General features: G+C 49.1%; 1 protein-coding gene across 1 annotated transcript in view; it reads left to right on the forward strand.

The window, feature by feature from the left end:
• Lrrk1 (leucine rich repeat kinase 1) overlaps positions 1–26,230 on the forward strand; it is a 138,270-nt gene that overhangs the window by 86,313 nt on the left and 25,727 nt on the right. Inside the window, 13 exon segments of the mRNA XM_052161140.1 lie at positions 1,546–1,658; positions 3,397–3,473; positions 10,286–10,415; positions 10,992–11,104; positions 11,514–11,728; positions 14,090–14,254; positions 14,842–15,014; positions 16,014–16,134; positions 16,497–16,656; positions 18,098–18,374; positions 21,385–21,556; positions 23,979–24,142; positions 24,574–24,713. Coding sequence (XP_052017100.1) covers positions 1,546–1,658; positions 3,397–3,473; positions 10,286–10,415; positions 10,992–11,104; positions 11,514–11,728; positions 14,090–14,254; positions 14,842–15,014; positions 16,014–16,134; positions 16,497–16,656; positions 18,098–18,374; positions 21,385–21,556; positions 23,979–24,142; positions 24,574–24,713 — 2,020 coding nt within the window.

Here is a 26,230-nt window from a genome sequence, read left to right on the forward strand (position 1 = left end):
AACCACTGAGCTCCAGCCCCAGTCAAAACTCTGACACTTGCCAGAGATAGATTCCATCTGGCCTCCAGAGATTCCATTGAGCACCACAAACTCTAGGGAGTTTATACTTTATACCCTGAGCACCATACCACTGCCTACACAGGGTCTTCAGGCAGGCTGTGAGGCCCTGTAAGGCCCAGAACAAGTGATTGCTAACTGTTCACCAGAAGCATTAGGACACTCCCTGTAGGGCCTGATGGTGGACTCACAGACCACTGCCTGGGAAATGTGACCATGTTTGAACACACAGACGCAGCCCCTAACCCTCACAGACAAGCTGCTCAGATCATCTAGAAGGTCAAAGGACAGCAAGCTTCCCTTCAACATGAGTATCTCAGAAAGAGAGGCTGTCAAGCCATAGGCCCCCTAAGCAAACATGGGGCAAAGGAAGAGACCCACATGTATTCACAGTTAGGAGAAACTGGGGTGTTGCTAAATGAGATTCCGCATCACTGGTACCCACAGTGGCGGACTGGCCATGCCTGCGTTCTTACTATTTACCACGTCCCTATTCTGCGTCCAACCCTCACACAAGCACCTTGTAACATCACTTGGCCAGCAGAGATGGATGGCGCCTCGTTGAATCTCAACACTGTGTTCCGTGACATTCCTGTTTTCCCCTGGTCTCTTTCTCTATATTGGGAATTGAGCAGGTCTTCACATCCCAGCCCAAGCCCTGGGCTAATCACTTGGGGAAGCTTTTATAGAAATGTAGAGGGTAGAAACCATTCGGGCCATGGTGGGTTACGGCATCAGCCCTTCATCAAGGGAAACCAATGCATACGGGGGCTTAATGGGATAAGGCATGTGGATCCGAGATAATGCCACCAAGAAAAGCCAACGTGTGTCCCTGCTGCTCTCACTAAAGAAAGACATTCTCCAAGTGAGGAGGGGACCCTGTAGGCCTGCATACGGCAAGGCATGGGGACGAATCATGTATGTATAGGCGTGCACACAGCATTGCATAGGGATGAATCATGTATGTATAGGCATGCACACAGCATGGCATGAGGATGAATCATGCATGTGGAGATCCCAAGGACTCCACACTATACAACTGAGGTCACTCAGTGGGCCTGAGTAAGGCAGGGCACGCAGGGATGAGTCCCCTATGTGAGGACCCCAGGGAGCCCATCCTGGACTTCTGAGGACATGTGGCTAATGCAGATCACCCATTGTCTTGGTGCCTCTCTGGGGACCACCCAAGAAGAAAGTGCCCAGGGCTACTCTGTGTACTCCAGGGAGACACCACGACTCTTAAGAATCTTTGGTCTCTGGCTAGAGAGATGTCTCAGTGGATAAGAGCACTGACTGTTCTTCTGAAGGTCCTGAGTTCAAATCCCAGCAACCACGTGATGGCTTACAACCATCGGTAATGAGATCTGACGCCCTCTTTCGGGATTATTAGGCTGTATGTCGACAGAGAGCCTGCCGACTGTCATGACAACTTCTCCCTTTCCAGGTGTAACATCAGCATCTTTCTCCCCATCTTCCCCCCTCTTCCAGGCCCTCATGTTCTTGAGGTTACAGGGAAACCAGCTGTTGTCACTGCCACCTCAAGAGAAGTGGACCTGCAGACAGCTCAAGACCCTGGACCTCTCTAGAAACCAGCTTGGCAAGTAAGCAGGGGGTCTCTTAGATCCACAGATGGGGTCCCCAGGCCCCCAGACATGTGTTTAACTGCACGTGAGCAGGAGATGCTGAGCCAGGCTGCTGTAGCCCACTTAGGGCGGAATGAAACAGCCCTGTAACAGAACAGTTGCTCACCATTATGGAGGCTGCAGGCCTGAGACCAGGGTGTCTGGTACCTTCTGAGATCGCGCTCCTTGGCTTGTTAAAGCATCAAGGTAGTGGTGTAGCTCATCTTTAATCCCAGAGCTCAGGAGGCAGAGGCAGATGGGTGTCTGAGTTCAAGGCCAGCCTGGTCTACAGATGGAGTTTCAGGACAGCCAGGGCTACACAGAGGAATCCTGTCCTGAATAGCAAACAAGAAAGTGGCCATCCTCATATGTCTCCATGATCTTTCTCTTTACTGTTTTGTTTTGTTTTGTTTTGTTTTGTGGACACCATCCATATTAGACTAGGGCGCATCCTAAAGAGCTCGTGCCAGCATAACCACTTTCTTAAAGACCCCAGTTGGTGAATAGCCTCTATTCAGAAATGCCTGGGATCAGAAGACTTTCAAGTTTTAGGTGTCTCTGGGGGTTTGGAAGTACTTGGATGTATCCCAGACATCCTGAGATGGGACCCAAAGCCACACACAGCCTGATGTGTGTGTCATATGCCCCACCTACACATTTTTAGCACACCTGAGTTTTAACTGTGGCATGGCTTTGAAGTTAGATCTAGAATGTTCCTCTTTGAACACCACACCCAAACTCACAGGGTTAGTCTTTGGGAGGGATCTGGATTCTAAACTTTTGGATTAAGGGTGTGACTTCTCCTGGGAAGAACTGACCAAACATGTTTTCCCTATATGGGACACTTGATAACAGAACACAATCCCAACCAGGTCTAGCTTGAAGAACTGATGGCTGTGTTGGCCTCTGGGTATGTCAGAGGTACCCCAAGCATAGATGCCAACCCACAAAAGTTGCATCCTGCCGGCCTTATAGGCAGCTCCACCAAAGAGTCAACCCTTCCCCAGCAGCGGTGGTCTTTGTATAGCCCGAAGGGATGGAGGCCTTATCAATGATATCATTCGCCCAGGCTTCCTGAGACTGAGAAGGGTCTTCTTTCCCTCCAGGAAAAGGGAGTAGGTACACAACAGAGTATTCCAAAACCTATTCCCAGTTCCCAAATCCTGAGATAAGGATTCCAGGTGACATCATGCAGTCTATGAGCGGGGACCTTCCATCTGTAACTGTTACAGACTCCTGAAGATCCTGCCTCTCTCTTCAGCCTAGACTAGAAGTCTAGAAATTCCTTACCACTTACTAATGTGTCATAGGTGGAATAGAATGTATCCACCCAATGATACATAGTGGGTTGAAAATGAGCCCTGGATGCCCTTGGGGGTCATTGGCTGACTGTTGCACTGTAGTGGCTAAATAGAACACATACCCAAAGGCAGACTCTCTGATAGAAATGTACCAGCCACCAGAAAGCCACGTACAGCAGGGCTTGCACCTGCTTGAAGCTAGAAAGTCTGAGAATGTGAAACTCATGTCTGTGACCATCAGACTTCTGGAAGGCCCCTGAGTTCCCTCCTACAGACTGCAGAAAGACCCAATCACATGCTGACAGAATTTACTGCCTCCTTCGTGGTTCTATATTATGTAGTCAAAGCTAATATACTCCGTGTCTTTGTCATGCTTGGCCTCAAATTCCCAAGTGTTCTTTTTCCCCCTTCCACAGAAATGAAGATGGGCTTAAAACAAAGCGGATCTCCCTTTTCACCACCAGAGGGCGCCAGCGTTCTGGAACTGAGACAGGTGTGTACTGGGCTGGGGAGACAGCTAGATCCTGAAGATGAGGGGAGGTGGGTAGTCTTGTATCCTAGTCATATGTTGGGGCTTTCCATTTCCTTTCCTGGTTGGAATGTCAGAGATGTTTGTGGTCAGCTGAAAGGTCTGTCAGTGTAAATGGTGACTGTTAACCTAGTGTGTGCGCGAGTGCGTGTGCGTGTGCGTGTGTGTGTGTGTGTGTGTGTGTGTGTGTGTGTGTGTGTGCCTGTGGCCCTAACTCCCCAATTGGAGCCCAGCAATGCTAATAGCTATCTGTCACATACAAAGAACTGTCCTGAACTGTATACACAAGAGGCTCAGTCCTCACGGAAAGTAGGAATGTCACCTATGTTGCACATGAGGACCTCACTCATCCTAGACCAGTGGCTCGCAGAATAGATAGTTCCTCACGGGCTGGAAGCCATTTCAGGCTGCGTCCGTGGCTGGGTTTGGGAGAACCTGAACTTGGTAGTGATCGTCCTCTCAGTCCACCCACACTTGGTGGAGAGTCTCCCCTATTGGGGTTCTTCCATTAGGAAGAGCCTACCTTCATGAACTCCTGTAAACCTAACTGCTTCTTCCCAAACATCCTGTCTAGACTGAGGGCCAGGTCTTCTGCGTCAACTTAATGTTCCTGACCTAGTGTTCCTGAAGTCATGTGACAGAGCCAGGCTTCCACACAGACTGTGGGAGTCCACCTCCAGGGCAAGACCAGTGCTATCCAGTCCTTTCTGCTGTGCTGACGTCCTCTGATAGCCGTCAGAGGTCACAGCCACACTGGCCACAGGCTGAAGTTGCAGAGGGGATCTTCCCAGGGCTCCGGGAGCGGAGCTTTCCCTAGAATTTGTGTTCTTTTCTCTCACAAGGCAGTGCTGGGTGAGGAATTCCTCAGGAAAGACATTTTGTTCTTCAGGGAAACTCTGCCCTGTGGTAAACAATCAGGCCTCCCCTGTGCAAGCAGATGCCTATGTGCATGTGTGCATGCATGTGTGTGCATGCATGTGTGTGCATGCATGTGTGTGCATGCATATGTGCACATGCATGCATGTGTGTGTCTATGTGTATTTGTATGTCTCTGTGTGTGTGTGTGTCTGTGTGTGTGTGTGTGTGTGTGTGTGTGTGTGTGTGTGTGTGTTGACAGGGTCTCTCACTGGCCCGGAACTTGGCGAGTCGGCTAGGCTGGCTAGCCATCATGCCCAGGAGTCCATCTGTCTCTGCTTCCCTAGCACCAGATGACAGGTGTGTCCCACAAATCCACCTTCACCCCTTACCATCCCCAAAGGGTGGGGCATCTGGGACTCGAACTCAGGTCCTGGCAAGGCAGGACTTTATAGACTAAGTCATCTCCTTTATTTTATTTTACTTGCAGCTGTCAAATAATGACTGTATGCGTTAACAGGACACAATGTACCAAGTGCAAAACTCGGAGCAGAGACATTTGGGGCCTCCATCACCTCAAACTGGAGGGTGATTGTGTTAAAAACAGAGAAAATCCCCTCTGCTAAGAAACGGACAAGTAGTTCCCAAATGCAGTTACTCTGCTGTGCTGTAGAACGAGGGAGCTTTTTCATCCTAGCTATCCAGCAGCATCCCTGCACCCACCATCCACTCCCTCTTCCTCCCTCACCCCTGCATCCACCATCCACTCCCTCTTCCTCCCTCTCCCCTGCACCCACCATCCACTCCCTCTTCCTCCCTCACCCCTGCACCCACCATCCACTCCCTCTTCCTCCCTCACCCCTGCATCCACCATCCACTCCCTCTTCCTCCCTCTCCCCTGTACCCACCATCCACTCCCTCTTCCTCCCTCACCCCTGCACCCACCATCCACTCCCTCTTCCTCCCTCTCCCCTGCACCCACCATCCACTCCCTCTTCCTCCCTCACCCCTGCACCCACCATCCACCCCCTCTTCCTCCCTCACCCCTGCACCCACCATCCACTCCCTCTTCCTCCCTCTCCCCTGCACCCACTATCCACCCCCTCTTCCTCCCTCTCCCTTGCACCCACTATCCACCCCCTCTTCCTCCCTCTCCCCTGCACCCACTATCCACCCCCTCTTCCTCCCTCTCCCCTGCACCCACCATCCACTCCCTCTTCCTCCCTCTCCCCTGCACCCACCATCCACCCCCTCTTCCTCCCTCTCCCCTGCACCCACTATCCACCCCCTCTTCCTCCCTCTCCCCTGCACCCACCATCCTCCCCCTCTTCCTCCCTCTCCCCTGCACCCACTATCCACCCCCTCTTCCTCCCTCTCCCCTGCACCCACTATCCACCCCCTCTTCCTCCCTCTCCCCTGCACCCACTATCCACCCTCTCTTCCTCCCTCTCCCCTGCACCCACTATCCTCCCTCTCTTCCTCCCTCTCCCCTGCACCCACCATCCTCCCTCTCTTCCTCCCTCTCCCCTGTACCCACTATCCACCCTCTCTTCCTCCCTCTCCCCTGCACCCACATCCTCCCTCTCTTCCTCCCTCACCCCTGCATCCACTATCCTCCCTCTCTTCCCCATCATCCCTGCACCTTCTCTGGGCTGTGCTAACTGCTGTTCTAGTCTCCACCTCTGTAAGATCAACTTTTGATCAAATATGAGACTCTAAAACCAGCTACACCTTCAGAATGTCCACCGGGACAAGAGCATAAAACAAGAGCGAATATGTAGGTCGTTTTCAACAGACTGCAACTGTCTTCTCTGGCTTGAAGCAGTGAATGTGAGCAGAGCCGGTGCTGAGAGGTGAGGCTGAGAAATGCCACAGAGGCCAAGAGGAGTTTGCAAGAGGTCAACGCTATAGGCCGTACCCACACTGCACTTTGTGGGCTGCTGTGTGTGTGCATGCATGTGTATATATGTATGTATACACACAGTGAACTTCTAGATCAGTCATATGTGTGTATGTAGGTTTAATATGAACAAGAAATATTGGTGGAAGAAAATTCAAAAGTAGATATGAGTAAATGCAGTCTACCCCGCTGTATCTGTGCAATCCACATCTGTGAGATCAAATAACTGCTGACAGAAATGTCACATCAGCACCAAACCTGCACGTTCTTCTCTGTTCCCTAAACGGCACAGCATAACAGCTACTCCTGCAACATCCACAGTGTCAGACAACACAAGGCATCTAGAAACAATCTGAAGGCTAAGCAGGACGTGCACAGGTTCTTACAAAGATAGAGAGAGAGATACACAGATAGATAGATAAATAGATAGATACATAGATAGATAGATAGATAGATAGATAGATACATACATACATAGATACATAGATACATAGATACATAGATACATACATAGATAGATACATAGATAGATAGATAGATAGATAGATAGATAGATAGATAGACATACAGATAGACAGATAGACACACACACATACATACATACATACATACATACATACATACATACATACATATATACAAACATACATACATAGGTAGGTAGTTAGATACATAGATAGATAGATAGATAAATGACATGTGGATTCTGATGGATTTTGTAGCAGGGGCATTCTGGAACTAGCCCCTCAAAGTTCCTGAGAGATAACTTTGTACAAATTTTATATATGCCAAACATATGGTATTATAATTTAGTAAAGAAGACTGTTTCCAGGTTTTAGCAAACAGTGTTGGTGTAACCAGCTATGAGGGAACACAGTGCTGGTGACCCTTCCTTATGTAGGTGACAGCAATGCCTTCATGGGCAGCAGGCTCACATTTAAAAAAATAACACTTTAGAGGACATGGGCGTAGTCTAGGGCTGGGCAAAACCTTTAAAAGCTTGCTGGGAAATATTTTTCATTTTATTTTATTTGTATACATGCTCTCACACTTTAGCTTAGGCTAGCCTGGAAATTTGCTCTGGAGCCTCAGTGGCAACTGTCCTGCCCCAGCCTCCCATGTGCTGAGCTCATAGGTGTGGGGCACCCTGTCCTCAAAAGTATTTTTTTAAGTCCTAAATATTGACTTTGCAAAAACTAGCAAATTTTATTATGCAAAAGACATTACAGACAAAGGCTTACTGCAAACATTATGAGAATTACTTCCCATAGAAATCACTGTGACACAGATTGGCACACAAGTCCCTAATATGCAAAGAATGCTTGTAATGTATTCATATGTATCTGTGAACATGACAACCCCATAAGAAAAATGGCAACAAATAATAAAGTTTGGACAAACAGAGTCAAACAACCAGGAGACAGACACAAAGATATATTGCAATGCTAATAGGAAAGTGCAGTTTATGAATTTTCATAATAGGGCCTTTTGTTTTGTTTTTTTCTGGATACAAATATAGGACCCAAGGCCTCAGGCATGCTGGGCAAGGAGACAGCCACTAAGCCATCCTTCAGCGCAGCTGGTCCTTTATAAATGGAGGCCCCTCTGCCTTGGCAAGCTGAGTGCAGATGTAGGGATCTCACTTGGAAACAAAGAGAGGCAAACACCATCTTCTCCCCAGTGCCCAATAGGACAGTGGACAGGAGCATGGGCTGGGAACAATCTCGGTCACTCAAGCCACTTGCTGGTGGCCAACTTTGGGTGCCCTGCCTTCCACTCAAACATGTGGGATGCTTTTGGGCACCAAGGCAATGGCACTAGAAGGTAGGTGCATCGTTTGGCGGGGTCAGCGGCAGCCAGTGGCCATTGCTGCATAGGAAGGTCAAACAACATAGCGAGAAACCCATCGGAGTGAGCTGGCAGCCAGCTGAGGAGGGCACAGTGTGAAAGGCTCCCTGGCAGAGAGAAGCACAGCATTGGTAGATGACAAAGACCTCCTGAGTTTTCGTTTGCGTCTGGAATGTTGAGGGCCACCCCTGAGTGAAATGAAGGTACAGATGGGCTTGCCAACCCGCTCCCACAGCGGCGTCCTTCTCCCAGGGCGGCTGACCCGGGGGGTAAAGAGTTATCTATAAAGGACGACTTGTTTGCAGATGGACAGTTAAATTCCAGGGTGGTTTATGTACGTTCAGTCAGTCATGTTTGTTCAGTTGCCTTGTCCAAAAATAATTTGGATGATCATTTTTACGGTAAAATTCAGACGAGTGGAGTCATAAATAACTTATGAATAAATAACAGTTCATAAATACCTCGAGCTGTCTTCTCTCCAACCCAGTTTCCACCGTTTTCAGCAGTTGGCTGGGGTGTGACAGGTGTTGCCTCCGTTCTGAGTTTATTCCCCTCATCCGTCACTTAAGGAGCCTTCATAAACACCAAGGTGAAACTTCTGACTTGGCGGGCTCCGTGGCCAGCTGCTCAGTGTTCCCTCGCTGGGCGAGAAAGCACACCTTCTCCCATCAGCTGCCCTCCCAGGGAAAATGTGAAGTGGTTTCATTGAAAGGGGAAAGAAAGCACTTTTGAACATCTTTCTACAGGACACTGTCTAGGATAAAGTCGCTTTGGCAAGCCTGCCGCTACTTTATTTCCACAGCTGCTGGGAATCCTACTAACAGGACAGCGAGATGGGTGGGGTTTCCTAAGTGCACATCTTAGTAGTGTGGCATCATCTCTCCTAAAACGGTTCTCTGAGGCCAGGTTACCCCATGACCATCAGTACGGCTGCTCTGTGGGTGGAGAGATGCTAGTGCTGAGGGAGGGAGGAAGGGAGGGAAGGAGGGAGGGAGGGAGGGAGGGAGGGAGGGAGGGAGGGAGGGAGGGAGAGAGGGAGGGAGGGAGGTGTATCTAGGTAACCCAACATGATTTCATCCCCTAAAAGAATGTTGCCTTCTCTATCCGCTACATGAAACAATGTTGTCTTCTCTATCCGCTACATAAAACAATGTTGCCTTCTCTACCCGCTACATCTTCCATGGCTGGCAGAGCATCCAAGCAGGGGACTTTGAGGGGACTTGGATTCCCTGATTCCCAGTGAGATGAGATATCCTGTCCATTCTCCTTGCTTGTCTGAGGAGGGGGTGAAGAGAGGATAAAGGTTGCTCAGAGATCCTGCTGTAGCCTAAACCGCTGAATCTCATTCACCCGCCTTTCCGAGCCCTGCATCACATTCTCTCTCTGCACAAAGGCTTGGTGCTGGGGCAACAGCGAGTGTGACGTGATCTTAATGGTAATCTCATAATTAGCCTCATGAATGAACTTGCTTGAATACTAAACAGTTGGCTGGTCTCTCAAGGAGTAACATCTTAAGCAACGTTAAAAAACAAAAAGCAAACAAACAAATAACCTTGACTGCTAATATTTTCTTTGCTGGTTACCTTGCTAATTAAGTACATGGTACGGCTGTATATTTTAAAGCAAAATGAGTTGTTGGCCTTCTAGTAAGTTCTTTCTCTAGATGTAACTAAGAGTTTATGTAACATATGTATGTATGTATGTGCATGTGTGCCTTACGTGCATGCATGCATATAACATTCATGTGCTGGGGTAATATGTGTGTGCATATCTGCAGACCTTTTCTGTCACACCATTGGGACATGGTTTTTTAGGGACATGGTTCTACAGCTTGCTTTTCCAATTTCTCAGAAACCATCATGTTACACACATACATTTGACCTTCACTGTACTTTGTAAACATTGCATATTTTTCCAGTGTTTAGCAAATCCCCTGTAGACATGTAGCAATGAAGCATGTGTCACTCTGGCGCATCTGTGTTATTGCAAGCAGTTTGTCACAGAGTGTCGCCGTCTTTACATCTTTGTCACATGTACATACAAAGGAGTCTGGAGATGAGCACCGTAGGTCTCCCAACGCACTCCCCAGACAATGCAGCCATTTGTATAGCCCCTCCCCACTGCAGTCGCCTGGACCCCCTGAAGCATGGTCTCTCTTGCCTTTTCTTGGCAGCCTCCATGCTGGAATTCCCAGCTTTCCTTAGTGAGTCTTTGGAGGTCCTTTGTCTGAACGACAACCATCTTGACGCGGTTCCTCCATCAGTCTGCCTGCTGAAGAACCTCTCAGAGCTCTACTTGGGCAAGTAAGCTGGTGTGGAGGGCAGGGGCAGGCCTGTGAGGCAGAAGTCTTCCCTTTCGTCGAGATGCAGAAGGTTCATCCGAGAAGCAATAGCAGGGATTCTAGACTGGGTGTGGAAGGTGGGGGGAGGATGATGGATTCCCATCGTTTGCGCTTGGCTCGGGGGACAGGAGGATGACAGCTCCATCCCTGACCCCTTCGTGGACTGAACTTGATGGTGTGCCAGGTTCTTCCTGTCAGGACCTTAGGCAGCATGCAGAACTTGAGTGCCGCAGACTGTGTTGCCTTAGGGTTGAAAATGTAGAATCTAGCAAGAGGAGATAGTGGCCATCTTAATAGTGAAAGAGAAGGTGTAGGTGTTGGATGGGGACCCAGTCTGAAGCTGTGGGGACCAATAGATGACAACACTAATGTTTTCACTCCTGATGATACAGGGGTGTGGTGGGTTTAGTGTTTAAATGGAATATTGAAGTTAAGGCCTAAGGCGTGTGTGGCCCGGGTGCCACATTCAGGGAAGGCTTAGGAGAGCTGTAGGCCTGTCTTGCTGTGTGTGTGTCTCATGCCAACTTGTTCACTTCAGTAACCCCGGCCTCCGAGAGCTCCCTCCGGAGCTAGGCCAGCTGGGGAACCTCTGGCAACTGGACATTGAAGATCTGAACATTAGCAACGTGCCTGCGGAGGTCAGGAAAGAAGGTAGGGCCTCCTCAGCTCTGTTCCACTCGGTTCCTTAGAAGGATGACTTAGGTTCCCTTGGTCAACTTTAAGAATGGGGTTAGTGGGTGAATGAACCAAATTCCAGCCTCGACTTTTGGGGAGATGCTGTGAAACTGGCTGTGACACAGTGATAAGGTTCTGAATGGCTCGTTAGTTAGTAGTGTGTGCCAGCTGGGGTGGCAAGGCTCCGTCCTTCAGTCCTGACTTTCATACTTAAGTTCTGGGGTGGTTATTATCATCCCTTCCCTCTCTAAGATCCAAACGTGTTTCCTTGGAACATATAGAAATGGCCACTTTGGGATGAAGTTGGCCTCCTAAGATACGTGCGTACATTCCCTTTCTGTATCCTCTAGGGCACCCACTTTTTGTCTCCTCTGATTTCCCATAGGCCCAAAAGCCACGCTGTCTTTCCTGCGTGCTCAGCTGCGCAAAGCGGAGAGGTGTAAGCTGATGAAGATGATCCTCGTGGGCCCCCCACGCCAGGGCAAGTCCACACTCCTGGAGATCTTACAGACCGGGAAGGCCCCGCAGCTCGCACGCAGTGAAGCCGCCATCAGGACCACCAAGTGGGAGCTCCAGAGACCAGCAGGCTCTAAAGCCAAGGTGCAGAATGGTGGACATGCAGTCCCTGTGGGTGGGAAGGACCTCCCCCGGGGGCTGGTCTCTTCTCCTGGAGATCCTGGGCCTTCTGAGTCCAAGGCCCAAGATGTTCTGTGCTGCTCTGGACCAGCCATTGCCAAGGGCGACAAGTCTGTTCTTTCCATGACCTCGCTGTCTCTCTGTCATAACGAGTCAAGGCTCTTGACCCTGACTGTCTGTTGGATTCCCCTGCGGGGCTATAAATGAACATGTGCTCAGACTCGGATAGGCTAGGGTGGGGCTCCCCTGAGAATAAGAATGAAGTACCAAGGCAGACAGTGGGAGATGCCTCAGCATCTGAGCTCCCTTAAAAGGAGAACAAGAAGGCATCTCAGGAGCCCATGCCCCCTTCCTGATTCCTGCTTTCATTGAAGCTCTCCCAAAGTCCCATTAAATGTCCTGTTTAAAATGAATTTTCCCCCAATGTGTTCCTCATCCTTATTTCTGCTCAGGACCAAGCAGGTAGAAATAAACTTTTTTTTTTTTTTTTTTTTTTTTTTTTTTTACCTTTTGAAGCAGAGAAGAACCTGTGGGATCTCAGGCATGCCATTCATGTTAGCTACTGTCATGTTAGCTACTGTCATGTTAGCTACTGTCATGTCGCTTTGACCAAAATACAGACGATCTGTCAGGAATGACTTAGAGGAGAGCACACATATTTCGGCTCACGGTCGCAGAGGGTTCAGCCCGTGACTGCTTGACTCCTTGTGTTGAGCAGAACATCATGACAACAGTTGAAGTGTGTGATGAGGACAGCTGCTCACATCATGGGGGTCAGGGATCAGGCAGTGACTGGAAGTGGCCTGCATAATACAGTCCCAAGGACACGCCTTTAGCAACCTACCTCCTCTAGGTATGTCTTAGCTCCCTGTGTTCCTAGAACTTCCTGAGATCTCACTAGTGGGAGAGTTCTAGTGTTCAAGACAGAAACCTCCGGCAGGCATTTCACATTCAAACTATAGCAGCATTCCATCCAGAGAACACAGAGAGAGCGGCTCCGCCCTGTGAACCGGCCAATGCCATCCTTATCGTTGTTATATGTGCTTCTGCCTGCCTGTGGAACTCTGGGATCCAGGCTGGAGGGAGGTTTGCAATATAGAAAGCAGAGAAACCGTGTCCAGCTGGAGGAGAACTGTTTTCTTCTCCAAACCTAGTACAGTGAAAGCTACATTTGATTGCAGAGTTTGTCCCACAAAACCCTCTTCCAAATCAGACAAATCCAGTTTGAGGGATGGAACTTTGAGGCTAAAGGTATAAGCTAACATACTCAGAGTCGGTCCTCATAAAAATGGGGCTCTTGAGGCCAGGAGTACAGGTCAGTGGGACAGCCTATGCTTAGCATGTACAAGGCCCTGAGTTCAACCCCCAGCACCCAGGATAAAAATAAGAACAGGGTCCTTCCTGCTGGGTTCAGAACATGGAGATAATGAATACCAGGCCCACTCGGAGCAGACTGGGTGTGACTAGCTGACTCACGTCTGAAAGTTCTCTAGAATAACCCGAATCTTCCGCAAGTCCCCTTGGCTGGGCTGTTTTCACAGTGACTCAGTCACTTTTGTTCCCAGCTGTTCCTCAGTGACTGGGTACCCAGGCTTGAGGGGTGGACAGCGGCATGACCCCACCCCACCCCCTTCACTTTCAAGTTGCTGCTGCTCTTATGAACAACGAGGCCCCGCCCCCTCTGTGTGGCTGACCTTTAGCTGGCTGAGAACAGCTGTCTGCTTTCATCTTTCTACAAAACCAGGTCAGCATGCTGTCTACCGCTTGGAGGCCAAAATGCTGCCTCATGGAAATGACTCCTGACTGTGGCTAACTGCGACCTTGGTTTCTCGGCCAGCCCTGAGCTCATACAGTGATAGAGAAACCATATACACAGCCTTCCTGGCAGCCCAGTTCTGTTGTTGGATTCTCACGTCCAGGGGGTTTCCAATCCTCGTTGGTGGGCTCTAACCTTTGACCTACACAAGTTCAGGGACGCCACCCCCTTGCACAGAGGGTGGGAGCTGTGATGTCAAAGTGGGGGAGGGGCTCCTGTGACCAGTTGTCTTCCAGTTGTGGGGAGCCTAAGATAATCAACACAACAGGCTGCGATCTCCTCAGATCCCCCGTTCTGTTAGCTTCAGATAGAAGCCTCCAGACGTCTACCTTTGTGCCACTGGGCTGGTTTCCCAGGCCAGGATTGTTAATTCCTAAGACACACTGGAGTCTGTAATTTTTCCATGGCCATGACTTTCCAGAAGCGTTCCAAGTTGTACATTTTATTACTGTTTCCTTGCCCCCTTGGGTCACTCAAATGCCCCCTTTTGTGCCTTGTTGCTCAAGTAGGTTGAGTCCGTGGAGTTCAACGTCTGGGACATCGGGGGCCCTGCCAGCATGGCCACTGTCAATCAGTGCTTCTTCACAGACAAGGCGCTGTACGTGGTGGTCTGGAACCTGGCGCTGGGGGAGGAAGCCGTGGCCAGCCTCCAGTTCTGGCTGCTCAACATCGAGGTGAGGAGCTCCCCCCTCCGCCCTCCAGTGCTCAGGTCCCAGCACCCACGGTTCTGTGGTCTGAAGCGTTGTGTAGATTGTGATAAAGGGACCATGCAAGGAAAAGACTCCATTCTTCTTGAAGGGCTCCCCAGACGATCCAATGTCTTCCCACTGGGGGGAGCCTAAGATAACCTTGGTTCTTGGTTGATTTTTCACATCAAGAATCAGAGGCCTCCTGGGCCTGAGGGCCCAGTGTGCTTGTGATTTTCTTATTTACCTTAAGCCTAATAACTCTGTGTGTGCCAGGCAGGCAGCACGCCCTCTCAGGGTGAAGGTGCCATTGGCCCGACACAGGCCTCTCCCTCAGGTAGACAGAAGGACCAGGCGTCCCTCTCCATGAGCTAAACACAGCGCCATTGCGTGCAGCAGAGTAGTTCACGTCCCTCAGTTCATAACAGACCCATGATGTTAGAGTCCACAGGCTGATGGCCCAGCATGGACCACTAACATCCAAGGTTGGCATGCTTGCCCACTGAGGAAACTGTTTTCTACTCTTTATTCAGGGGGGGAAAGATACAAGGTTTAGCTGTGGGATTCTGTTTCAGGCCAAGGCACCAAACGCCGTTGTGCTGGTGGTTGGGACTCACCTGGACCTAATCGAAGCTAAGTTCCGCGTGGAGAGGATAGCAACACTGCGTGCCTACGTGCTGGCGCTCTGCCGCTCCCCATCGGGGTCCAGAGCTACAGGCTTCCCGGACATCACTTTCAAGCATTTGCAGTGAGTATTGCCTGCCTCTCTCGCTTGCCACTGCAAGATGGGATTGCTAAGATCCCATCCTGCCTGGGATCTGTCATGGGGGCGAGCCAGGCTTCTCTGGACAGAGGATGGCACCCTGCGCGGGGATGACTAGATGATGAGAGATGATTAGAGAGACAAGGTCCCCGGACTCTAGAACTGTCCTTCTTCCCCTCCTGGGCCCTCTCCTCCCATCAGGACCAAGAGCACACAGCTCCCGTGGCACAAAGACACATGAACTCGAGCACTGTCCACAGTCTTTCAGATCAAGGACCGACATCCCAGTCCTTGCTTTGGCTCTAACTAGATCAGAGAGCAGCTGCAGAGCGTGAAGCAGGGTGTGCTGGTGCTGAGGAGACTAGCCACGCTGGGTGTGTCACTCAGTTAACCTCTTGTCAGCAGCCACTACCTTGCCAGGACTGTGATGCTCAGGCCTTGAATCTGAGGCTCAGTAACGGAAGTGAGAATCCCCGAACAGACTAAATGTGTGTTGGCTGCAGCTACTCTAGGATTCCCTCACTCTGGCTGTGATGGTACACAGGTCATGATGGCCTGTTATCTTGACTCAGAATGCAGCACCAGGATTTGGGCGGACTCCTATGTAACCCCCAGGAAAGATTTGGGAGGGTCTTTAATAGCAGGAGTGCTGGCTGGTTCATAGTCACAGCCTCAACATGCATATCTCTTTCCAAGCTGGCACCCTTGGGAGGCCCAGGACCTCTGGGCTTTACTCTTCCCCTGTGAACTCAGCGTATTGGGAAGACAGACCCAAGCAGTGTGTTATAGGCCATCCAGCATGGGGGGTCAGGGAGGGGGCTGTGCACAGAGAAAGGCCTCCAAAGCCTTCCTGTTCCCTTTTTCAATGACTTCTCGAGGTTTGTTGCCATTTGGGACAAATCTCCAGGGAAACAGAGATGCTATGTGCCCCAAAGCAAAGAGGCAGTATGTTGATTGAGCTCCAGTGTTTGTGTACACACACAGTGAGATCTCCTGCAAGAATCTGGAAGGGCAGGAGGGGCTGCGGCAACTGATCTTCCACGTCACGTGCAACATGAAGGATGTGGGCAGCACTATCGGCTGTCAAAAACTCGCCGGCAGGCTGGTGAGTGTCCCCGCATCCCCTCAGGCCAGAGGCTCCTTCCTTCCACTATTGGGAGTCACGCTTCCATCCCCTTTGCTACAAGGCAGGTGGCTGGGTTTAAGGTCAGTAGTTCCAGGTGAGGGCGGGGAAGAATCATTGGCTATCACAATAGTCCTGGCCTCACTAGATCAGACATTACCCTGTGTGCTTGTCTCCAGCCGAGGTGGAGCAAAGCCATGCTCACAGACGTGTTCACAGTTCTAATGCTGTAAAGACATGTCCTCTGGTCCTAGGACTATATAGCGGGACAATGGCGGGGAGTGTTGGTGCGGGCAGCACTCCTGGCCCCTGAGAGGCCATCTTTGCCCCACCCCTGCACCCAGATCCCCAGGAGCTACATAAGCCTACAGGAAGCTGTGCTGGCTGAGCAGCAGCGCCGCCGTCTGGGTGACCAAGTCCAGTATCTGACGGACAGGCAGCTGGAGCAGCTGGTGGAGCAGACGCCTGGCAACGACATCAAAGACTATGAGGACCTGCAGTCTGGTAGGCGGGGAGTGGGTACCCAGGGAACATTGGTACAGGGGAGGACCGGAAGGCTGGCAGAAGGTGGGGAGAGACACCTGTGAGGCACTCGCAGCACAGCAGGCTAGCAGGTCTACATGACAGCACTCAACACCTCCTGGTGTCTGCCTGATTATGTGCTGCCGCCCTTCCCCCACCCCCGCCGTCCCTCCGCCTGCCCTTTTGCCTTAGACAGGGAACATGGCAGCTGCTGTGCAGAGGATGCACACAGTCACATATCGAACTGGTCACCACCCTCCAGGACCTTGGTCCAGGAAGATAACTAGGCTAAACAATTACAGTTCTTAATGTTCATGGTAGTTAGCATCTAAACTGTCACCATGGCTACTTCATTGGCGGATACAGGCCAGTGCTCCTGGAGGAAGATAAGGTTAGGTTCTTGCCTGCTTCTGGTTACGCTGGCATCAATGGAGCAGTCAATAACCTTGTTTCACATATGCCTCTGTTCTGGTTTCCTTTCATTTGTTGTGATACAATACCCTGACCACAGCAACGTAGAGGAGGAGAGAGTTTACTTGGCTTACAATTCCAGGTTCCAGTCAAAGCAGAAATCCTGGAAGCTCAATACATCACATCCATAGTCAAGAGGAAAGAGAAACAAATGGATTCCTGCTGGCTGATTGCTGTTTCTTGCTAACTTTCTTCTTTTTTATACAAGTTAGGATTCCCTGTCTAGGGAATGGTGCCGCCCACTAAGGGCTAGGTCAATTAATAATCAAGGCAGTCTCCCACAGACACACCCACAGACCAAATGGAGCTAGATCATTCCTCGATTGCAACTCTTCTAAATGATTCAGGATTGTATCAAGTTAACAAGAACTAGCCAACACATAGACCTTATTTAACTATTTAACAGATATTGCTGAATTATTAGCTCATATATTAGCCTTAATATAGTTTCTGCCTCAGCACTATTTATCTAATGCAGCATTTTTGCTATAAATCACAGTCCTGTACATAGGAACAGTAGACAACCTTTTAGCCCTGTTTTGTAGGGTCATTTTAGCTGGCAGAATTACCCCAGATAACATGGCAATCAATAGACCATAGAAGGGACACTCCCGGGATGAGAGCTCCATCAGGAACATGCACAGGAACATTCTTTCACGCAGCTCACAAACACCTGCACAGAACTGTGAAAGCATCTCAGGGGTTGCAGTAGGAAGATCATGAGTAAATTTCATCAAGTGCCAAAGTTTCCAGATACTCAGTCTGAGAACAAAGATCACTTGTAGTTGCTTGGCCATCAACTCAGGATATTGGCGAGAGTCACCGCATGTCACCAGGTTCCAGCTGCCCACCCTGTCTGATGGGCCTGGCATGCCAGAAGTCTTGGTTTCTTCCTGAGTCCCCCTTGGTCCCTATGTGGTTCTGACACAGCTTCCTCCCTCCCTCGCTGCAGCCATCAGCTTCCTCATAGAAACTGGAACCCTGCTGCACTTTCCAGACACAAGCCATGGCCTAAGGAACCTCTACTTCCTGGATCCCATCTGGCTCTCTGAATGCCTACAGAGGATCTTTAACATCAAGGGCTCACGGTCAGTGGCGAAGAATGGGGTGATCCGAGCGGAGGACCTCAGGATGCTGCTGGTGGGGACAGGCTTCACACAGCAGACTGAGGAGCAGTATTTCCAGTTCCTTGCCAAGTTCGAGATTGCCCTCCCTGTTGCCAATGACAGGTAAGCCCACAGCCTATGCTGAAGGAAGGAATGGGGTCTGGGGATACCAGTGGCCTCACTAAGATTTCCAGGGCTACTACCACCAAGATAACTAACTAGCTCCTGGGAATGTCCAGGTGCCCAATGTAGGACAACTGGGCATGACACTTCCTGAGGACCCTGCTATACCACTCCTGGGCATATACCCAGAGGATTCTTCAGCATGCAATAAGGACACATGCTCCACTATGTTCATAGCAGCCCTATTTATAATAGCCAGAAGCTGGAAAGAACCCAGGTGTCCCTCAACGGAGGAATGGATACAAAAAATGTGGTATATTTACACAATGGAGTACTATTCAGCCATCAGAAAAAATGAATTCATGAAATTCTTAGACAAATGGATGGAACTGGAGAACATCATACTAAGTGAGGTAACACAGTCTCAAAAGATCAATCATGGTATGCACTCACTGATAAGTGATATTAGCCTAGAAACTTTGAATACCCAAGACATAATCCACATATTAAATGAGGTCCAAAAAGAATGGAGGAGTGGCCACTGGTTCTGGAAAGACTCAGTGCAACAGTATAGGGGAATACCAGAACAGGGAAGTGGGAAGGGGTAGATGGAAGAACAGGGGGAGGGAAGGGGGCTTATGGGACTTGTGGGGAGTGGGGACCCAGAAAAGGGGAAATCATTTGAAATGTAAATAAAAAATATATCAATAAAGAAAAAATTTAAATAAAGCAAATCAGCTCACCATAAATATTTACAAACACCTAATTATTTTGAATGTTTTATTGGGATATTTTTCCAAATATTGAAAATATATTTTAATCATTTTCAAGATAAAAAAAAAGAGTTGCCTTGATGCCAGGCAGTGGTGGTGCATACCTTTAATCCCAGCACTTGGGAGGCAGAGGCAGGCAGATTTCTGAGTTTGAGGCCAGCCTGGTCTACAAAGTGAGTTCCAGGACAGCCAGGGCTATACAGAGAAACCCTGCCTCGAAAAAACAAAACAAACAACAAACAACAAGTTTCCTTGGTCATGGTGTCTATTCACAGCAATGGAAACCCTAACTAAGACAGGTAATATTTTCTTTCTTAAAGCCCATTTCATCTGATTTTAAAATAACCACACACCAACTTTTGAAGGCCTCTTAGCTTTTAATTCCAACTGTGCCCCCTTCCCTGAATTCTTTTATTATCAATTTATTTGGGTATTTCTATTACAACAAATATCTAGTGTGAATTATCTAATCCAATGATCTCTGGCTTAAGTAGGAATACCTAGTTCATTTACATTTAGTGTGATTAGTTTTATAGTTGGGTTCAAGTCTAGTAGCTTCTCATTTGTTTTATATTTATAGCATTCAGTCTGTTCCTTTGTTTGTTTTGCTCTACCTTCTTCTGGGTTAATCATGTTTTCCGTCTTTCTATTCATCCTATCTCTTCTAGATGCCATCTTCTGTGGTTCCACTAGTGTTAGAAAACCCATCCTTAGACATATCTTCTCACATGCCTCTTCCCAACATCACCCACATTCCTCCATGTCAGCACTGGTCTTCCTGGACATCACAACTGCCAGTGCTCCCCAAACCCTGAAGTGGGACCCCTGAGAAGGCTGAGGAGGGTACACGGGGACCAGAGATCCGGTGGCTACCCAGTCTCCAGAAGATGTCCTGGCTCATGTCATTCACTTCCTGGGTTTGATGCCGATATGGCCACAAAGCAGCAGCTAGGGTTCAAACTCCATAGTTCTTTGTGATCTATCTGCCATAGCACACTGTTCTTCTCTACCCAACTCCAGAGCCCTGCAATACCACCAGAGACTTCTGGGAAACGGGGCTGCTCCCTGGGAAGCCATTCTAGAGATTCCATTGGTGTAATCTGGGCATTCATAGAGACATCCCTGCTTTACACTTGGCTGAGCGGGTTTAGGCAAGTGGGTCTCAAGACCTTCTTGCCCCTTTGGATGGGGTCATGAGCTGAGTCCTAAAGAGAGAAACTTCAGAAAGGAATTCAAGGTCTGGGAGACAATATCACGGCATACTTTTTGTCCAGTAGCTCGTAGAATATTTTTGTTCCTTCTTCAGCGTTCTCTGAGCCTTAGGTACAGGAGGTGTGTTGTAGATGGGTCATTTGCAGTTGGGCAGCCTGCAATCCGTTGCCTCTGCATTTTGACCAGTTATGATGGTAGCCTCTGTCGACTGCAAAAGAATCTTCCCTGATGAGGGGTGAGAGCTACACTGATCTGTGATATAAGGATAAGTTTTAGAATGCAGTTAGGACATTCTCTGTGGGCCCTATACACATGGCATACAGAGATACATGCAGACGAAACATCTATGAATAATAATAATAATAACAATAATTATTAATGATAATTTTTAAAGAGGAAAGACTCCAGCTGCTGCATCTCCAGGATACCCTGTTCCTGCCCCCTCAGATCACAGCTTAAGGCACTTAGTGGATGTCACTTTCCAGATGCATTTGTAAGGAGAGACTTCCCAGCTCTTTTAAATGACAATGGACAAGCACACCTACCTAGGTCATGCATCACAGTGATGCAATGTTTTAACGATGACCATGTGTGCTTGCTTTCCCATAAAACATCTGTTCTGTACGAAGTCCCCGTGTTCTAAGTTTTAAGGCAGTTGAGTTGTTTTAATTAGCTAAGAACAATAAACAGCTTCGAAGACCAACAACAGTTATCCTGACCCCAGTATCTGTGCTGTCCTCAGAGCTGTGCAGCTGTATTTGTTTTTCCTCCACCAGCCAAAGTCGATGTTAAGTGATTTCACAACCACAGCCCGGTTTTCTGAGAAGCAACTTCGATTTGCTGCATCTGGCATTTTTATGCCTTTACATCTTCCCTCCACATCGGTCTGGTGTCTTGAACTCTATGGGGAGGGCCTCTGGCAAGCTGAGCCTTGTCAGCCGATACCTTCCCACAGTCTGCAGGGACCAGGGTCCTGTAGCAGATCTCAGGCCACGATGATCAACCTCTCCCCTTGTGTGTTTCAGCTACCTCCTCCCACACCTCCTTCCATCCAAACCTGGGCTGGACACCCACAGCATGCGGCACCCAATGGCTAACACCATCCAGCGAGTGTTTAAGATGAGCTTCGTACCTGTTGGCTTCTGGCAAAGGTTCATAGCACGGATGCTGATGAGCTTGGCTGAAATGGACCTGCAGGTAGCAGGGTTTCCGAAAGGGGAAGGCATGGGGGTGGAAGGGCTTCTTTAAGCACACTGTTGGGGGGAAGACTACATCCTCTGTGCTATGAAGGTTGCTCTCCTGAAGAGATGTAACTGATATAGGGCCAGGAAGCAAACTAGTGTCAATCCATTGTCCTTGCTGGGAATGCCAAATTTTCACCCATATTGCTTAGACTACTCTCTCCTCCAGTTATGGTCCCAAATGTTAGCCATTTCCAAGTCACTGTGGAACTTGTGCTAGCAGAAGCAGGCTCCCCCACGAAGCCAACATGGTTTTGGTGCTGTCGTTATGAGCTGGGCCAAGAACTAGCATTTCAAATCATGTCCCAGCACTGTGACTTCACACAGTCTTGCTACCCTGGATATACGCTTTGTCTCACCTGAGAGGAATCCATGACTGGCACAGCCCTTCCCAGATCACCCAGATTTAAAAGCTTGGTTGTAAGCACCCACACAGAAGTATTGTTGTAAGGACAACTTACAGGAGATGGTTCTCTCTGCTCATCTTGTAGGCCCCAGGGATCGAGCTCAGGTCGTCAGGCTTAGCAGTGAGCATTTGAACTAAGAATCTAAGGACTGGAGGTAGATACACATGCCCAGTCTGCACCATTCAGGCTTTGCAAAGCTCTCTGGTGATACCACTTTGCAGCCAAGCTTGGAACCACTGCTGGAAAAAGAAATTCCCTTGCTTTGGTTACAGTGAAGAGCCAACCCAAGGCTCGTGTTCTGCAGGTCCAGCCAGAGTTACAGAAAGGGGGCCAAACTGTCAGTCAACAGTAATTTCATGCAAGACAGTCACACAGAAGTAGTGTTTGCCTAGAGCAGTAGTTCTCAAAGTGGGGTTCACAGACCAGCAAAATTGACCTTCCCGGAGATCCTGTGAGAGATACTCACGGTCAAGCCCCAACTGCAGATTTACCGTCTCAGAAACTTCAGGATGGAGTCCTGCTCTGTTGGTGACAGCACCTCCAGGGACTTGTGCCACATGCTACAGTTTGTGAGTCCCTGGCACGCGCTCCAGCTGTTGAAGTGTTGAGCCTTTTTGACATTGATCTCTGCTTGAGTTTGCTTTTGCTACCCTCTAATTAGGACACCATTATTGAATTATAACTTCTTGGCTCAGTGAAGATGGTCTTTGATCGTCCCATTTTATGGGAAGGAAAATAAACATAAGAGGCTGAAAATCAATCCAAACCATTGAAGCCAGTGTTGAGATAGTGGCGAGCTTGGGGGCAGTTGTCTCTTTAGGATGTCAAAATGGTTCACTAACAGTGTGTGCTGGCGCTGCCTCTCCTAAGGTTCCCTCTGTCCTCTGCCCTCCATTTGAACCGTGTCCTGCTGTGTTCTAAGTGGGAGGTCACTATGCCCCCACACACACATTGTGGGAGGCTGAGCTGGGGGGGAGGCGGGAAGGGGGAGGCTCGGTGGGAGCACCACCAAGCATGTCTGGCTGAGAAATCAATGCAGAATGAAATCCTGTTAAAATTCAGATGGAAGAGAGGGGAGCTGAGTCCAGCCTCAGATTCATCAAAGACATGCAGATAGCGTCTCTATTTGTTGATCTGTCACACCAACAAAGAGCCCAGTGAGACGCCCAGCCCTGGTGGGCAGTGCATGTGATAATAGTCTCTTCCTTTTCAAACTTCCCTATGCATCCAGAGCCTTAAAACCGCCAGACCCTAGACAGGACATCCCACTGCTGAATCTGCACTGGAACCAGAGAAATCTTCATGTGTTTCTCATGTTCTCATGTGGCAATGTATTTTGAAGAGACCGGAAAGGTCAACCTAGTAGAAAGGAAAGGTTCAAGAAATCACTATCCTTAGGGAAATGAATTTTAAGTGAGTTTTAATGGCATGGGAACCATGATGTTTTCCAAGTAGACCTTGTTGTCTGCTATAGCCTGGGCCATAGTTGGCAAGGATGTACCACTGAGCTATGTCCCCAAGCCAAAGAAAGCGTGCAGAATGAGATGCACAATCCGAATCATTGCATTGTTACACATATGTGTGTAATGAGAACACTTCCAGACTCATACCAACTCGTGCCTTCCTGCTGGGTGTTAAATTGTTGCTTGCTTATTTTCTCTGCTATATTTGCCTGTCCCATCCACATTAGCTAATGTACGTTCACTTGTGAAGTCAGGGAGGAAAGTCTTCAGAGAGAACAGCCTATTTGTAATCACTAGGAAACTCTGTTCCCAGGGTACCCGGGAGACCCTTCCACACCATGTGACCCTTGACTTGGCAGCCGGGGAAGAGCAGCGGGCGTGGGAGGCACGGGAGGGAAAGATGCAGCGATTTATCAAGATGGGGCCAGGCCGGGCTGCTCAGGGTTCCTCACAAGGCCAGCGAGGAGCCCAGAATTCTTAAACAGGGTCCTTTCTCTCCGTCTTTCAGCTTTTTGAAAACAAGAAGAATACGAAAAGCAGGAACCGGAAAGTCACCATTTACAGTTTTACAGGGAACCAGAGAAACCGCTGCAGCACATTCAGAGTCCGAAGAAATCAGACCATCTACTGGCAGGAAGGACTGCTGGTCACCTTTGACGGGGGCTACCTCAGGTGGGGACATTGTCAAGCCCCTGCTGGGTCAGCAGGTGCCCAAGCAGCGGTCCGGTGAGAGCCCTGACTTAGTGTCCTTCCCACTTGGAGTCTAGAGTTCTGCGCCCAAGGAAGGCTCATCATGGTAGCTTGCTAGAAATAGAGACCCTTCCTGTGACTGCCCCGCTGGCCCCGTCTCCCCCGCTCCCCCAGCTCCTTCTTTAGGACAGACTGAGGGATGCCATCGCTCAGGATTTAAGTTCACTCCAGTTGGGAGAGTGAGGTAAGGACAAGTTAGATCATACAAACTTTTATATAAACAGGAGAGTCACCTCAATATCCCGCAGGGCACACTGACCCTTAGGGTCCCTGGGGATGAAGTCCATCCTTGGAAGAAGGGAAATCACCCCCAAGTTCTTGACGCTGGACTCCTTTTCATATCTGGGTTACAGTGTGGAATCTTCAGACGTGAACTGGAAAAAGAAAAAAAGCGGAGGAATTAAAATCATCTGCCAGTCAGAAATGAGGGACTTCTCAGCAATGGCTTTTATCACAGACCATGTCAACTCCCTGATCGACCAGTGGTTCCCTGGTAAGAGAATATTCTGGAACCAAGCCTTTGATCATGCTTACATAAACATGTATGTATATATGTAAGGATATATATGTGTGTATATGTATATCATATATGTATACGTACATATGCACATACGTATCTGTATATGTAATATATGTATATATACATGTATGTATACATATTCACATACATGTGTGTATGTATATGTGTATATGGATATATATGACTGCCACTTTGAGATAGTGAAATTGCCACCAGACTTCAGCCCTTTGATGAGAATCCTGCTCCAGGCTAGGGCGCAAGGTCCTGTGGAATTAAGAGTGACACAGGGAATGTGTCACAAAACAGAACTAGTTTGGTCTCCTGGATGCCTACACTACATGGAGGAGGGATGTCTCTGGGTCCCACACGTGGCCCAATGACATTGTTAGTGTGAGTCATACATGTTTTATGTAAGTGGAAATCAATGGACTTGACATCAGGGGACCCACATGTGGAAGGCCGTCCCTGGTGTAGGATCAGTGAGGGAGGAGGTCAGAGCCGCAGTGCCAGGCCCTCCTCCTCCCCCGTGTGCCCTACCAGTCCTGGTGGAGAACAAGCCACCCACACCGCCCCCCTCAGACTCTTGGAATCCACTTCCCCACTGACAATTTACCCAAAGAAAATACTTTTTGAAGTAAACCCTCTGGAGACCTCTGTTTGTTTTGCTACTGAGGTGGACCAAGAGTAGACAGTAGGAGAGAAGCTGTGGGGATGCTGCAGGAAGGCAGCTGTGGGGAGGGGCCTGCAGAGGGAGCACTCCTTCTTCTTGCAGCCTCTGGAAACCAGCATAGAGAGAAGGTTCTGGATGGCTCATCTGTCACACGGGCCTCTATGAACTGGTCTACTCACCTGCCCCACAGCCTTACACCCCAGGACAATGGGAAGGTGCTTAAAGATGCCGATGGATACATATTACAGACACAGAGTCTGGCTCCCTAGCATATTGTTTCAAAGAGTGACCAACATGTAAAGTTGCTTAGGAAGGGGGTTCTCAGAGAGAAAAGACAGCACGTGAGTCAGGGTGACAAGAGGGCTCTTGGCCAGCCAATGGGGCTCCCGAGCCCTGTATCGACTCCCCAGCCTCTTAGTAGCTCCCTACCAGCCCGTGCCCCGCCTCAGTAGGTGCTGGGGATTTGGCAGGTAAGGCAAGTAGTAGTAATCTGAGAGAGAAGACACTCAGCCAAGCAAGCGTTCGAGACAAAATGCCTTAGAGCCAGCAGCCAAGAGTCTCTCCCTGTGGATGTCAGATGTACCCAGGACATCTAGGAGTCCACACTGTCCTGCCCTGCCCAGGGTACTTTCATAGGTGTTTCTTAGTACCTCCTAATGGGAGGGACACAGAAAAGATGTATATCCTAAAAGGGGAACCCATGTCAAGTGTCCAACTTTCCCATGATCTTTTGTATTCATTATCCCCTGCATTTAACTTCTCTAGAGCATGCCAGCAAGCCCTCCATTTCTAACTTGTACCAACAGTGGTTAGGGTGATA

This window comes from Apodemus sylvaticus, chromosome 1 (genome assembly GCF_947179515.1).
Source record: "Apodemus sylvaticus chromosome 1, mApoSyl1.1, whole genome shotgun sequence".
NCBI lineage: Eukaryota > Metazoa > Chordata > Mammalia > Rodentia > Muridae > Apodemus > Apodemus sylvaticus.